Source organism: Danio rerio, chromosome 14 (assembly GCF_049306965.1).
Source record: "Danio rerio strain Tuebingen ecotype United States chromosome 14, GRCz12tu, whole genome shotgun sequence".
Taxonomy (NCBI): domain Eukaryota; kingdom Metazoa; phylum Chordata; class Actinopteri; order Cypriniformes; family Danionidae; genus Danio; species Danio rerio.
In genome coordinates, this window is record NC_133189.1 from 35585985 (window position 1) to 35600405 (window position 14421).

General features: G+C 38.9%; 2 protein-coding genes across 23 annotated transcripts in view; both read right to left on the reverse strand.

Moving 5' to 3' along the window:
* mbnl3 (muscleblind-like splicing regulator 3) overlaps positions 1 to 2589 on the reverse strand; it is a 91036-nt gene extending 88447 nt beyond the window's left edge. For all 21 annotated transcript variants that reach the window (XR_012389592.1, XR_012389589.1, XR_012389586.1 and 18 more), the window contains exon 1: positions 2302 to 2589. The gene's annotated coding sequence lies outside the window, so the exon portion shown is untranslated. The remainder of the gene's footprint in view (positions 1 to 2301) is intronic.
* Positions 2590 to 4302: 1713 nt separating this feature from the next.
* On the reverse strand, positions 4303 to 10307 carry hs6st2 (heparan sulfate 6-O-sulfotransferase 2). 2 transcript variants are annotated; one of them, NM_194421.2, is made up of 2 exons: positions 9449 to 10270; positions 4303 to 5956 (listed from the first exon to the last, which is right to left on the reverse strand). In NM_194421.2, exons 1-2 carry the CDS (start codon positions 10006 to 10008, stop codon positions 5110 to 5112), a joined length of 1407 nt encoding a protein of 468 aa, NP_919402.2. In that variant the 5' UTR covers positions 10009 to 10270; the 3' UTR covers positions 4303 to 5109. The 2 variants fall into 2 exon arrangements, with proteins under 2 accessions (NP_919402.2, XP_073777357.1); XM_073921256.1 differs by having other exon boundaries at positions 4307 to 5953; positions 9449 to 10307.
* Positions 10308 to 14421: the final 4114 nt, after the last annotated feature.

A 14421-nucleotide genomic window follows, 5' to 3' on the forward strand; every position in this document is an offset into this window, starting at 1 on the left:
GTCTGACAGACACCAACTCTCTAAAGCAGCAAGAGTCCTCTGACCTGACCTTTGACAGCGCACATCATAAGGTGTGAAATCAAACAGAATATCATCCACCACTCGCATGACTGCAGAGGACACGCTTCTCTTTAAAGCAGTTCTTTTGTTGTTGAAGTCAAATATGATATTCTTTGAACAAAATCCATGACCGATGGCAGCCAAGATAAATATTGCAATTATTAATATGAAGCAAGTCCTATCTAGAACTAGTCATGGGACGATAATCGTTTTCAAGGTATACCGTGGTTTGGAGAAGTCAAGGTTTTAAAAAAATTCTGTAATTCGGTTCATAAGGTATTTGTAATATTTTTATTTACATTTTTTTTGTTTCTTTTTTTAGGAAAACAGTATCTCCAGTAGAAAAAAAAACAAAGATGCCTTTTAAATTGTAAAGAAATTGTTTTTTTGAAACAAATGCAGACAGCAGAAGTCAACAATTGATCTGAATTATTCAGTCTGACATGTTTACTGCTCCAAAATATTATGAATCTTTCAAAATATAAAATATATTGTGTTAAAATATATAAAAGTTTTTGTTGTTTACTAAGACATTTAAAAGAAATATATTTTAGAGCAGTGAGCACAATACGGTGATACCGTAAAACTGTGATATTTTTATCCAAGGTTTTCATACCTTCAGAATCTTATAACGGCCCATGCCTATCTAGAACTTCATAGGCTACTGTTTTAGGGTGTGTTGTTCACACTTGACAGGTAAAACAAACTCTTGAGTCTGCTCTGTTACTCCAGTCATTTGAATAATTGTGCACGTTGCATCTGGATCTTGATGCACACCAAACGAGCAGACAGAGTTCTTTTTTAGAGGTTTTGGTCCACTTGTTTGGTGTTATGGATGGCAGAGTTCAGAGTCAGACTTATTCAAATTAGCCAAACATATTAAAATGTGACTATAAAAACAGACTGAATGCTTAAGCATACAAAAAGTGAACATCTTTAACTTGTGTACAGGCTAATAAAGCCTACTCTAGGTTTGTGTGTGTGCAAATGTTTAACATCAGTTTTATATATCAGTTTATACTGTTTTATTTTTTAGCATTCAAGCAAAACATTGTCCTAAAAAACCTTGAAATGAATTTAAAAATATATTTTCTTGTAGACTGCAACTAAATTGTTTCAATTTACACTTTCAATTGGTATTAATATATTGGGTAAAATGAAGTAATGCTTTTCAGCATGTATTAATCAAGGCTCATGCTAATTTATAACTAATAATACATTCATGTAAATCAATATAACATCAGTGTATGATGAGCCTTGCTATAATCTAGTTAGCTACTGCATATCAACATATAGAACTTAAACTCTTACCTATAAAGCTAAAATACTGCTGAGTTCTACTAAGTAGTTAATTTATATTATTATAGGAGCACTGTGTGTTAAACGCTTATCATACACGATACAGGCTTGACAGTGCTAAATAAAGGTAATATTTTTATTTGAGGGAGGAGTGCATGTCTATCCATTATACAAAGACCAAACAAACCAAATCACTTGGCTCTGGACAGTAGTCTGCGCTGGCATATGTCCGATGATGTTAAAGGTAAGCGGGACAAAGGACATTTAGATAATGTCTATGATACTTGGTGCTCATGCACCAACATTCAGAACCACCCTCACACACTTTACCAGCCCCAACTTTTACACGTTCCGTGAACCAAGGACACATTCAGCTCGTATCGTGGGTGAGCACCTTATGGTCTGGACTGGCTGCACCCAGCCATGACCATGAAAATTGAAATGTCAGCGTGACAGCAAGACTAGCTTTAGATGCCAGACACAAATACAGCATCAGAAAAGACACACACACGGCCCACCGCACCTGACTATCAGACTGGGGCCCATGATAACATGTGAGCGGAGTTTGAGCTCCATCCAACCTGTTTACAAACTAGGGGCTGTTCAGGGCACTGACGGGAAGCTCAACAGCTGTCAGCAAGAGTATGATCAATGCGCGACAAACAACGGCATTATTGACGCTTTATTACCACTGACAGCTGGAGCGAAAAGGTCAAACGAGAGCCTCGGCCCCGTATAAACATGAAGGAGCTGAAAATCTAGACTTATGCGTCACGGTGCGATGAGGGCCATGTGCGCAAAAGCAAGGTTAGAGATGGAGACCCATAAACGAGCGAGCGTCAGTCGTGACAGCGAGCTGTGCAACACACCACTCACATTTGCAATAACAAATACGAGCTAAAGAAGCTGAAATGCTGGTGTTTGTGAAAGAAGATGACTCACCTGTGCAGACGGCGCCCGACTGGAGCTCGGTGACATCAAATGCAGCGCAAAGCGAAATAAAGATTTGTCAATAACTACGTCACGATCACTGACTGATGTGAGGCGCGCGCTTTGGGTTGCAAAAAGTTCCCGCGTTGAGCCGAGAGCTTTCGAGATCGCGCGGTTTGCTGCTTAAAGCGTTGTACGATGACCAGCGGCTGTGGGGTGTTTCGAGTTGAACGACGAAGCGAGCGATGGGGAAGCGTGAAGCGAACTTGCTAGCTGCTGCTAGGCAGAAGACGAGACGAGGGAGGGCAGGAGGGAGGAGTAGAGCGAAAGTGTGCATGGCACTACGTGCATTCCCATGTATTGCCTCCATTTTAGGGGGATTCCCACTCGACCTCGGTGCAAACTGCTTCAGGTTGATCTATCATGAGACATAGTTTAAGATCTGCGAAAGTTGTATATTTAAATGTGTGTAATAAGTACAGTGCTGAAAAGCTAAGCAAAATTTAGACAGCATCGCTTTGGAAACGTTGCTCAAGAGTAACGGAAATGTGCAATGGGCACACTTCACAACTAAAAACTTCAATAAGTATTATTGTCATGAAATAATACAAGCATGCGTGCTGATATGACCCCAGAAGATCGTACTATTCTACATGTCGAGTCGCCCTCTCGTGGGCGCCACCGTGATGACATCACATGACTCGTGTCACGATTGATCAGTTATTAAAATATATCTTGTTATGATTCATCCGTGTAAACCTTATTAGCTATAGACAACATCCCTCTTCTTTTTCACATTGTTAATAAACTTGCTATTGCTGCATCTCCTTGTACTTTGTTAAATGTTAGTTTTCTCAGCTACATTTGAAGGATTTGTTCTCTCGAAATGAAAATGTTATTATTTACTCACTCTCAGGTGGTTTCAATCCTTTCTGAGCTTCTTTCTTCTTTTGAAAATGAACACAAAATAAGATACTTAGAAAAATGTTGAAAACTTGTAACCACTGACTGGAAAAAAAAAGAAACACATACTATGGAGGTTAGTGGTTACAGGTTTACAGAAATCTTCAAAACATCTTTTGGGTTTAACAGAGGAAACTCAAAAGGTTTGAAAAAAGTGAAGGAAGAGTAAATGATCGCAGGTTTTTATTTTGGCGAAACTATCTTTGTATGGCTTATAGCCATTTCACAACCCTTTATGAAGGTTTACAGTGCATAAAGTAACTTAGTGCGGGTCAGTGCAATGCAGCAGCCAGCACAAGCCAGCAAAGACGAATAAATAAATGCAAACTCTGAAATTAAGCAGCACAAATTAGTAAACACAATTTCCTACATCTGGGAAGAAAGTTTTCAGTATAACCAAACTTACCATTAGCTCATTTAATTTTTCATCTAAACGAGTACATGCATTTTACCATTCAGAAAGCCTAAGGAGAAAAAAAAAATCTACAAACAAGTACCTAAAAAGATATTCACATCAGACAACTAATCATCCTTGCTGCCAGACCCACGCAACCAAGTTTAAACAATAATAAATTTAATAGTAAAAGCATCACTTGAGACCCCTGCTGGTCTCACGAACACCCCTTCAAACAAAAACCTGTCACTTGTAAACCATTTCAATGGTCAAGTCTTTATAGAACCAACAAACCCCAAAATTTTGCTCACAACTGAAATCAAATGGATTAACGCAGGGGTCACCAATCTTGGTCCTGGAGGGCCGGTGCCCCTGCAGGGTTTAGCTCCATCTTGGCTCAACACACCTGCCTGGATGTTTCAAGTATACCTACCAAGAGCTTGATTAGCTTGAATCTATATAGCTAAAATCTGCAGGACACCGGTCCTCCAGGAACAAGTTTAGTGACCACTGGGTTAACGGGACAAACCAAACTACCCAGCCACTATTGTAACCTGTACAAGTTTACCCAGGCTTTCAATTGCAGGCAAAGGATGTAACTTTGGCTCCATCTGCTGTTGAAAAAAACAAAAAAGTTCAAGTAGACGGAAGCAAACTGGATTATTATAAAATGCATTTATTATTATTCACAAATGTAATCATTCTTTCCAGAGCAGAGCAATCAGTGCTCCTCAGTACACATATGGTGTGGCATAAAGACATAGTAACTTAATGGCTTTTTACTTTCAAGTAATGAAAAATCAGAGCCAACCCAAATCCTGTGATTTATTAGCAAACATATAAATAAAAGAACGAGAAGGAAATGCATATTTATAGATATATGTATATAAAAAAACACAAAGACAAGTGTTGGACTTTGACATAAGGCTGACGTGATATGCATGGGATTGTGAAAGTTGAAGACACTTGAAAAATGATTAGGCAATAACTAAAAACTTGCATTACAGGAATGTAAATACAAATGTGCAGCCACCCTGGCTCCCCCCTCATTTCTGAAACATTCCACTCTTTGGCTTTCACAATAAGCATTGTGATTTTCAGTACAAGAACTGCAGAGACGACCTCCCTGGTGCAACCGGCAATTCACAATGCCCTCTCTCAAGGGCAAAGTGCTGATGGGACGGTGGATTTTACTATCTCTTCAGTTCACAAGATGAGTCAGGCTGCAGATGATCATTCATTGATATCTGACAGAGAACTGGAGCCAAGAACTGATACATATGAAGATTTCCATGTGCATTTCACCAAATGCACGTGACATAAAAAGCAACCCACAATAAACAACCCGTATATTGCTAATATTCAGCAGTGATTTGGGCTTCGAGGATTATAGGTACCATAAAGTAATCAAATGGAATCACCATTTTCTAGTTCAGTATTAAGTTCAACCCTCTTCCCAAATGCTACCGCCACTGCTCTACGTTTTCTAAATAGTCCAACATGATTTCACCGTCATCCTCCTCTAGCCAGTTCTCCTCTACCTGTCCTTCGGTCTCGCTCTCCAGCGTTCGTTCAGCATCTGCTTGTTTTTCTTCAGCAAAAGCGGGCGACTGCTCTGTCATTGGTGGCTCCTTGGTGGGTTTAAAAACCGCTTTTCCAGTCACCCCCAACCAAGACTTCACCTTGGCACGTAGCTTTCGCCGCTCCTGTATGCGTCGCTGACGGGCCTCCCTGCGCTCCTGCTGTCTGGCGAACTGGAAGCGCTGGAGAAAAAGATCCCGTGCATATTCATATAGCTCCACGTCCCATTGGTTAAGCTCTCGAATTCTGCGTTGGGTCTCCGGTTCCACTTCTACGCTCGCAGCACGGGTGCCGTTAAGCTGTGTAAAAGGTGCGATGAAGGACAGACGGAACGTGTGTTCAAACAGGTACTGCGTCTTACGTTGATATTCGGTCAGACCAAAAAAGGCCATGTTTCGCAAGTTGCGCTTGGCACTTTCCAGTAGCATGGCCCACCGCTGGTTCTCGCTCATTACCGTGAGGTTATAGCAGCCCACCAGGCTGAGGTCGGCCAGCATTCGGGTCTGTCTGTTGTTGGCTAGGTTGTAAGGGCACACCATGAATTCCTCCAGCGAGCAGCCGGACCAGTCGTCGCCAGGATAACAGCTGGGCAGCTCGGTCAGGGTGGGTAAACGGCCGTCACACATGTGTTTAGAAGCTTTCCAAGTGGCTCCACGCTGAACGTGCCTCCATTCGCTGAGATACCGCCACACCGGATCCCTCAAGATGGTGATGTAGTAGTAGTTCCTACTGCATTCGAAAAAAAAAAAAAAAAAGTATTTGTCATAAAAAAAGTGCACTCAAAAGTGATCACTGCAGAGCAACAAAATGAAAAGCAATATTGTGTATGAATCATTAAGTCTGGTAAAGCTGTCATATTTTGTGCATGTTCGCGGTGACAGAATTATTCATGGCGCAGTTTCTGTTAGAGTGCATCAGGGGAGCAATCTTGATGGAAAAACGGAATGAATTATAGCTGGTTGACTGTAATTATGGGCATTTCAGCATAACAGCGGATGAGAAGAATCATCTTTCAGCTCACATCTGCAACACTTTCCATATGAATATCAATTAAGACTGCCTGGATAAACTCAATTCAACAACAGCGTTGAAACGCTCTCTGGAGAGCCTCAACTTTTCCTTTACGTACAAGCCAGCAATGAGCCTGTGGGATTATGAGTCGATCTAATTGTGTCTGTTTGAAAAACTGTCGTTACATGTGGTTGTGTCTAAATGCACCAGTTGATTGAACTGTGCATGATCTTTTTCACACTTTTTAAATATTTACATTACTTTATTGCTCACTTAGATAATATTATAATACACTAAGAATTTGAAAACAAACTGTTATCAAGTAATCTAATCAGTAATCTTCACCAGATCACAAATGGTTTATAATTATAAAGCTATAATGCCAAATTCCCCTGCATTTGAAGGGTTAGTTCACCTAAAAGTGCTTATATACTCAGCATTTACACTCAATCATATGATTCCAACCATTTTTGACTTCTTTTATTTTATTGAAGAATGTTGTACACCAGTACCTATTGACACCCACAGTAGAAAAAAATACCATGGAAGTCAATGGTTACTGGTTTCCAGCTTTTTCAAATATCTTTTCTGTTCATTAGAGGAAAGAAACTCAAATATGCTTAGAAACAAGTGATGGGTAACATCCGTAGTGTACTGGTCGGCGTTACTGTTTCTTGTCTTCTTTGCACTTAGCGTTGCAAAAACCGCACTTTGAGCTCTTATTTTAGTTTATCTTATTTCATTCTCTAGAATTTTTATAGAAGTGCAGTCTTGTGTTATGTTGTCAATTTATGTTGTTTGATAGAGCACCTTGGTCCTGGAGGAACGTTGTTTCGTTTTACTGTGTACTGCACTGTATATTGTCAAAGTATAAAAGCCGTGCCAGGCACGAAAGCTTGACAGGCGTAGCAACAGTAAGTAAGGAGGGCGGGGCTTAGCGAAGGGTCAATTCACTTATAGCGCATGTCTTTGGACTGTGGGGGAAAACAGAGCACCCGGACAAAACTCCACGCGAACACGGGGAGATAATGCAAACTTCACACAGAAATGCCAGCTGACCCAACTGAGGCTCGAACCAGCGATCTTCTTCTCAGCGATTGTGCTACGCACTGCGCCACCATGACACCCAAATGTACTTTATTTCAGTGAATTTATAGCTTTCGTTTACACATTTTAATATGAAACAGCATGAATTTTAATATCCATTATTCATTGAGTAACTGACGCTGTCAGATAGTTAAAATTGATTATCAGCCATAACACAATTGAACTTTGTTATCGATATTGGCCAAATTTTTTGTACTGCCATATCTCTTGCTTTTTTTGTTGGATTTCAGCATTAAATAATTAGGTTTTAGTCATCCCATGATGATCCTTTCCATATACTTCCCACTTTTAGTCTCTTATTTTCACTACAGCTGAATTTAGTTGATAAAAATACAGTAATGTTATGAAATATTCTTACATACCTAATTTACATTTGAACAGATTACAGAATGTGATAATTATTCCTGGGACAGTGATGAGAGACAAATTACTCCATGTTTCATTTCTTTCTTTTCTCAATATGCTGATTTATGCTCAAAAGCCATTTCTCATCAATTTCACAATCAGTGACTGTGATTCACCTTTTGGCATGCTTCAATAAATCATAAGTAATATTAATCACATGTAACATAGCTCTTTGCTGTCACTTGTGATCATCCTTGCTAATCAAACAAATTCACTTCTCTGAGAGAACCCCAAATATTTAAACCGCAGACTTCTTTTTATATATATATATATATATATATATATATATATATATATATATATATATATATATATATATATATATATATATATACATACACACACACACACACACATACACACACACACAACAGTTTTGTCTGGTTTTTGAATCTGATTGGCTGATAGTCGTGCGATATTTTGCCAGTAACATCACACAAAGGCCTCTTCACCCTTCACCTCTGTGTGTTAGACCGCCCACATACAGCAAGCAACAAGCAGAGACGCTACAGTTTGACAAATATCACTGTTGTTAGACAACAAAATGTACTTTTTTTTGTCGAGAATGTAGTTGTTTAGATTGCAACTAAGCAATTTATTTGTAAGAATAGCGCCTATTTTAAAATATTTATAGTTTCTGAGAGCTTGTCGGTGGCCAAAAACGGTTGCCTTTGTCTATTCACAAGATGGCGCCAGAACCGCACAGTAGCCCTTGCTCAGTGTGTTCTCTTGAGCGCGAATAAAAAACTAAAAACGGAAGCCTCGTGGTTTTTAAGGTGGACTGGATAGAGTCACTAAGAAGCTGCGAATAAGAAACTTGATTCAGCCTTGTCCCTCCTTATCGCAAACACAACAGCAGTCTGGTGAGAAATCTATGTAGACGGTTGGCATTTAATGTCACGTTCAGCCTTATAATCTTAAAATGTAAGCAAAATTTGCTCTTTTGTCATCACCTTAAGGGGTCACACACTAGAAGCGCCGCTTCACATTATACTATAGAGAATCATTCAAATACTAGCTCTAAAGTGACTTTGGTAAATAAGTTACAGCTTCTGCTGTTCTGACGTCAGCTGCATGTGTGAATGAATATTGGAAGAAAGTAGCTCCTAATACAAGAGTTTTAGACTCTGTGTTTGATTTTCTTTTTTATGTACAAGATTGTGCCGTCGAACTGTTGTCTAAACGCAATATCACACTTGTAGCAGTGTGCTATGGCTGTATATCAGCACTGGAGGGGCGCTAAGGCACAGCCTTTATATTTGGAGACTCGTGGTTTATATAACACGAGTCTCCAAATGCGAACATTATCAAACACTGTGGGTCTCATAATGCTACAGGGGGTTTATTTAAAGGACAGGCCTGAGAGAATGGCAGATGTTCTGGTGCCAGCAGGCTGTCTGCCCTCCGGGGTGTCTGAAAGGGTGAATGATTATGATGATGGGTCCCCTGTTGCAGGAATGCGCTGAATGAAAGCAGACACTCCGGGGTTAAACCTGACCTGTTGGAGTCCTTTTGTCTCCGCATAATTGACTTGCTAAGAGGTTTCAGAGCGAGAACAATATGAGAGGAAGGAGTGGCGAAGCGCACCGTGACGCCATACAACACACCATAACACAACAAAAGAAACAAGTTAGTTTATCGAGACGCATTTAAACTCATTAAGACACTAAATTAGTTTGGTATACTAATAAGTCTCACCTAGGAGTCATGCGTCTCTCCTGGGACTCCCGGTTGCTCATGAAGGAAGGCACGCAGTTGGTGAGCTCGGTCCAGTCCGCGTGCAGACCGCAGCTCCAGCCGGTGGAGAAGCGGGAGAACAGCCAGGTGTCGCGTTTGCCCGGCCGGTAGCAGGTACACTTCTTCTGGCCCGCATGGCACTCGCACGGCCTCTCCAGCTGGATGTTGCGGACCAGGTGACGGCCGAATGTGGTCCCTCCGGTTTTTTGAATGTGGAGGAACACAATAACATCGTCCCCCTTAATGTGGAAATCCACCGCGCGACTAAGGTCTTTAGTGGTAAAATTAAAACGAGGCACAAAGCGAACCAAAGCACCGTCCTCCGAGCTGTACGGATCTCCCGCACCGGCTCCGTTCAAGCGATCTCCGGGCGCGCGACTCCCCAGCCTCGAGGACAATGATGCCAGGTGTAGTAACTGCCAGTCGGATGTTGAACATATGTATTGCAGTACAATTCCGCCAAAAAACAGAATCATCAGCAGCGCGATGAGTAGCCGGCTGTAGTTGGATTTCCCATCCATCTTCTCGCTGGAAAAGTGAAAGCATTACTCGGTTGTGCGGCGGCTCGCTCACCGCGTCGCGTCGGCCAGGAGGAATGTTGAACAAAACCTGTGACTCGAGCACATCAAAACACGAACACGCCCAGCGCTTCTGGTGGATGTTCGTTTGATTGAAGCGAGTCTAGTCGGTGTCTACATGTTTTCACGAGGCTTTGTAGTCCGAACTTACATCGGATTGCTTTGTGATTCTTCGATAACTTCTGCTGTTTACCTCTGCCACAAATTCGTACTCGCTCTTCCCAGTTCCTCGTTTTCCCAGTAGTCCACATACAACGCCCACATCCGTACACCACTCTTCAAAATAAAAGTCCATAGGAATACTTTTATTGTGTAATATTGTCTTTTTTTTACATTTAATTAAAATCAGTTTGATATTTGTATGTGATTTAAACTGCTTTATGTGTATTTAATGGTAATACTAATTGTTTAATTGTGTATAAAATATAATAAAATTAACTATATATTTAATATTTATTAAATAAAAACTATATATTTTCATATAATTTTGCATCATATTAATCATAAATTATTAGTTAATGTTTTATTAAATAATATATACTTGTTATATAATACATACTTGTAATATATACTTATATAACATATACTGGTTTTGGCCGGTCAAACTGGTTTTAGCTGGTCATTTTTCAGCCTAACCAGCCTGGAAATAGCCAATACCCCTCTAAAGCCAGGCTGGTTGACTAGCTTGAAGCAGGCTGGTTTAAGCAGTTTTTTTAGTAACCAGCTTGGTGAAAGGGGTGATTCTTATTTTGTTTTGTTTTTTTGCCAAAAAAAAAAAAAAAATGTGTACCTCTTTCCAGTTATTTGCCTCATTTTCTATTAAACTATAAACTCTGAATTTAGGTTACATTATTTTTAGCTGAATTAGCTTGTCGATGGTATTGTCAGTATTTTTAAAATATGTAAATTTATTACATCATAATATCAATACAAAAAAGTTTTAAATTAAAAACTATTGTCATTTATTAGGCTAACAAACTGGCCAGCACAACTTTCCTCGGTCAGAATTTGGCCATTTGAATAATAAAAAAATAAAACACAATAATTATGAGCTTCACACCTTTTCCAGCCTCACTTGTAAAAAAAAAGTACATGATTATAACAACTTATTTTAATATGGGCTGCTTTTGGTGCTTCACACTTTTTTATTGGTCATGTTTTCTTTCAAGAATAAGGTCCAAGATTTAGAATAAGTCACTTGTAAAATGTTTACCCTGTTTAAAAACAATATAGTAGCAAAAGATGACCACTTACATCAGATTATATGTTTTACACAGCTGGATGTTGGACTCTTGAAAATTAATTGTTTGCATTGAAGAAAACTGATTAACTGAAGTCACACCAGGATTCTTTCCCAGAGATGGGTTGATCTAAAATAAGCGGTTCATTCTGATGAGCCAATTAAGCATAAGGTAAGCGTGTAAATGAAGTATAGCAATGCACACTTATCAAAAAATAAACTTAAAAAATGTCTTAATATACATCTGAAGTCAGAATTATTAGCCCCCTTTAATTTTTTCTTCTTTTTTAAAATATTTCCCAAATTATGTTTAACAAAGCAAGACATTTTTGATAATATTTTTCCTTCTGGAGAAAGTCTTATTTGTTTTAATTCGGCTAGAATAAATTTTTTTTTTTTTTTAAACATTTTAAGGTCAAAATTATTGGCCCCTTTAAGAAATATTTTTTCGATAGTCTACAGAACCATCATTTTACAATAACTTGCCTAATTACCCTAACCTGCCTAGTTAACCTAATTAACCTAGTTAAGCATTTAAATGTCACTTTAAGCTGTATAAAAGTGTCTTGAAAAATATCTAGTAAAATATTATTTACTGCCATCATGGCAAAGATAAAAGAAATTGGTTATTAGAAACGAGTTATTAAAACTATTATGTTTAGAAATGTGCTGAGGAAAATCTCTATTAAACAGACATTGGGGAAAAATTGGGGGGCTAATAGTTCTGACCAACTGTATATAAAGATCATGTATAATTAAGTTTACTTCCAATAGCGCAGAAAAGAAACTGAAGATTTTTAAAAATATATCATTATACCAACTAACATTCATCAGGATTTAACTCATTAACTTACTATTTATTTAGCATATTGTGGTCAGCATCACATTTATTTACATTAGCAATTAAGGAATGAATTTGAGGCTATGTTTGGATGCTTATCTGCTATGGGAGGTTAATAGCGTTACATTTATATCTGTCAGTGTTTATCTTATCTTAGCAGCTTATGTTAATTTAATAACAAACACAAAGACTGAATAATGGCTGATTAATCAAAGCTCATGATTGTTTTAACTCTTCATGGGCCCATTTAAAATTATCTAAAATAAGCGGTTCATTCTGATGTGCCAATTAAGCCTAAGCAAAGTGTGTAAATGAAGTATAGCAATGCACACTTATCAAAAAATAAACGTACAAAATATCTTAATATACACACACAAGATTGTTAAAGCAATCAATCAACAGATACAGCACGCAGATAAGAAACCACACCACACATCACAATTAAATATCTGCAGTCTTTATTTCAACAAGACTAAGAAATGTTTAATATAACTTTTCTCTTACATTTTTAGCATCTATCTCTCTTGGTTTTGCCCATATTAAGCACATACTCTGAATGGGTAAAATCTGATGAACATCTCTCAGAGACCACTAAATCGACTGCTCATTATTTACAATTGTTTTTCTTTTCTCCTCTTCTTTCTTTAGTCTCTCTCCCTCCTCCTCCTCCTCCTCATCACTGATGTACAGAGCTGTAGGCTCTGCAATCCATCCGCCTGAAGCTCAGCACTCAAACTTAAAGATGACACCGCAGAGGATCGCTTTCCTGATCCGTAAAGTCCATGTCATCTTCACACTGACTCAGAGCAGCTCCACATACAAGCACAAGACACTTCCTCCTTTCCTGGTCTTCTTTACATCAGAGCCATCATAAAACATGTGACTGTGGGAAGCTTTGGGTCATCGGGATGAACAGAAAACACGTACAGCTTCCTATTCATGCCTCAATTTAAACAAACAAACAAACAAACAAACAATCTGAGGTGCGGAGCATCACTGCTGCACAGATCTTTACTCATTTCAGACTTCTTTTCACGTCTGAGGACTGGCCATTCATCCGTAGACACTGAATGAATGAATAAAAGCGTGTGCACGTCGCAGATAGGATTAAAAACAACATTTAAAATTGCGGTGAGGTATCTGAATGCCAATTTTTTTATCTTTTAAAAAAGTGCATGTGACATTAGGAACGATCAAGGACCGATGGCCAGCCCTGTCCTTGCATCAGCTTGTACAATTTTCACCACCCACTTAATATAAAACAATAAAAATGGTTTACAAAATGGAAACGTTACATAAAATGAAATCTGTAGCCGATATAAAACCATCAGTGAAGCTGTGAAATCATCTAGAGACATAAATATTTCCAATACTGAATTGAAGATACTAGGAAAGCGGTGCTTGCGAATGCCTTTCAAAGAGATGTGGTTAAATAACTTACTGTACAAAAGCGATGCAAGATTTCCGTCTTTTTTTTTTATATCCGAGAGGTGGGTGGAAAGTCCTTGAGATTAAGAGAGCTTTTCTTGTCAGACGTGCGAATGAAAAAAATCTGCTCGTACCACACACAAAGGCTATTGCTATATTTATACGTGAGGAATGGTTTTAAAATGTGTACCACCTTCAATGGAAATTAGAAAAGCATGGACGTTTGATGTTTTTAAACAAGGCCACCCAACCTCTCGGAACGAGCACCGGCTGTCGCTGCGTTGTGAAATCTGCTGCAGTACCTATCATATAGTTTTAAACCTTACAATACACTTCTAGCAAAATAAACACCTCCATATAAAACCCTGTGTAAAATTCAGCTCCTTTCCAGCTGCTTCATAACTAATCGTCCATTAAGTCAGAAGTCCACGTCATGTCTCTGCACGATCATCTTTGAGCCATCAAGGCCTATTCATCAGTGACTTTCATACAGACCTTACTTATCCAAAGCTCCTTCTTCTTCCTCTTCTTCGCGCACTATTAAGTTATTACTGAAGACTATATTCTCAAGTTATATATTATATCGCTGAAAGCGTTTGGGCTGTGAAATTTGCTTGGAAACAAATACAAAATACAAAACCAACAGCATGTCTGGGATCCTGTTCTCAATTCATTCATAAGGCAGCGTAATGTGTTTCTTTTGTCCATCGCAGACCTGATAAAGGGCGTTTCATGAAGCATTTAAGGCATCGTGAACTTCAGCAACACATATAGCTAACCGAAACCTCCACGCACGCCAACACACATACTGATAATGGAATAAAAATAGAGCTTTGCTTAAATCATA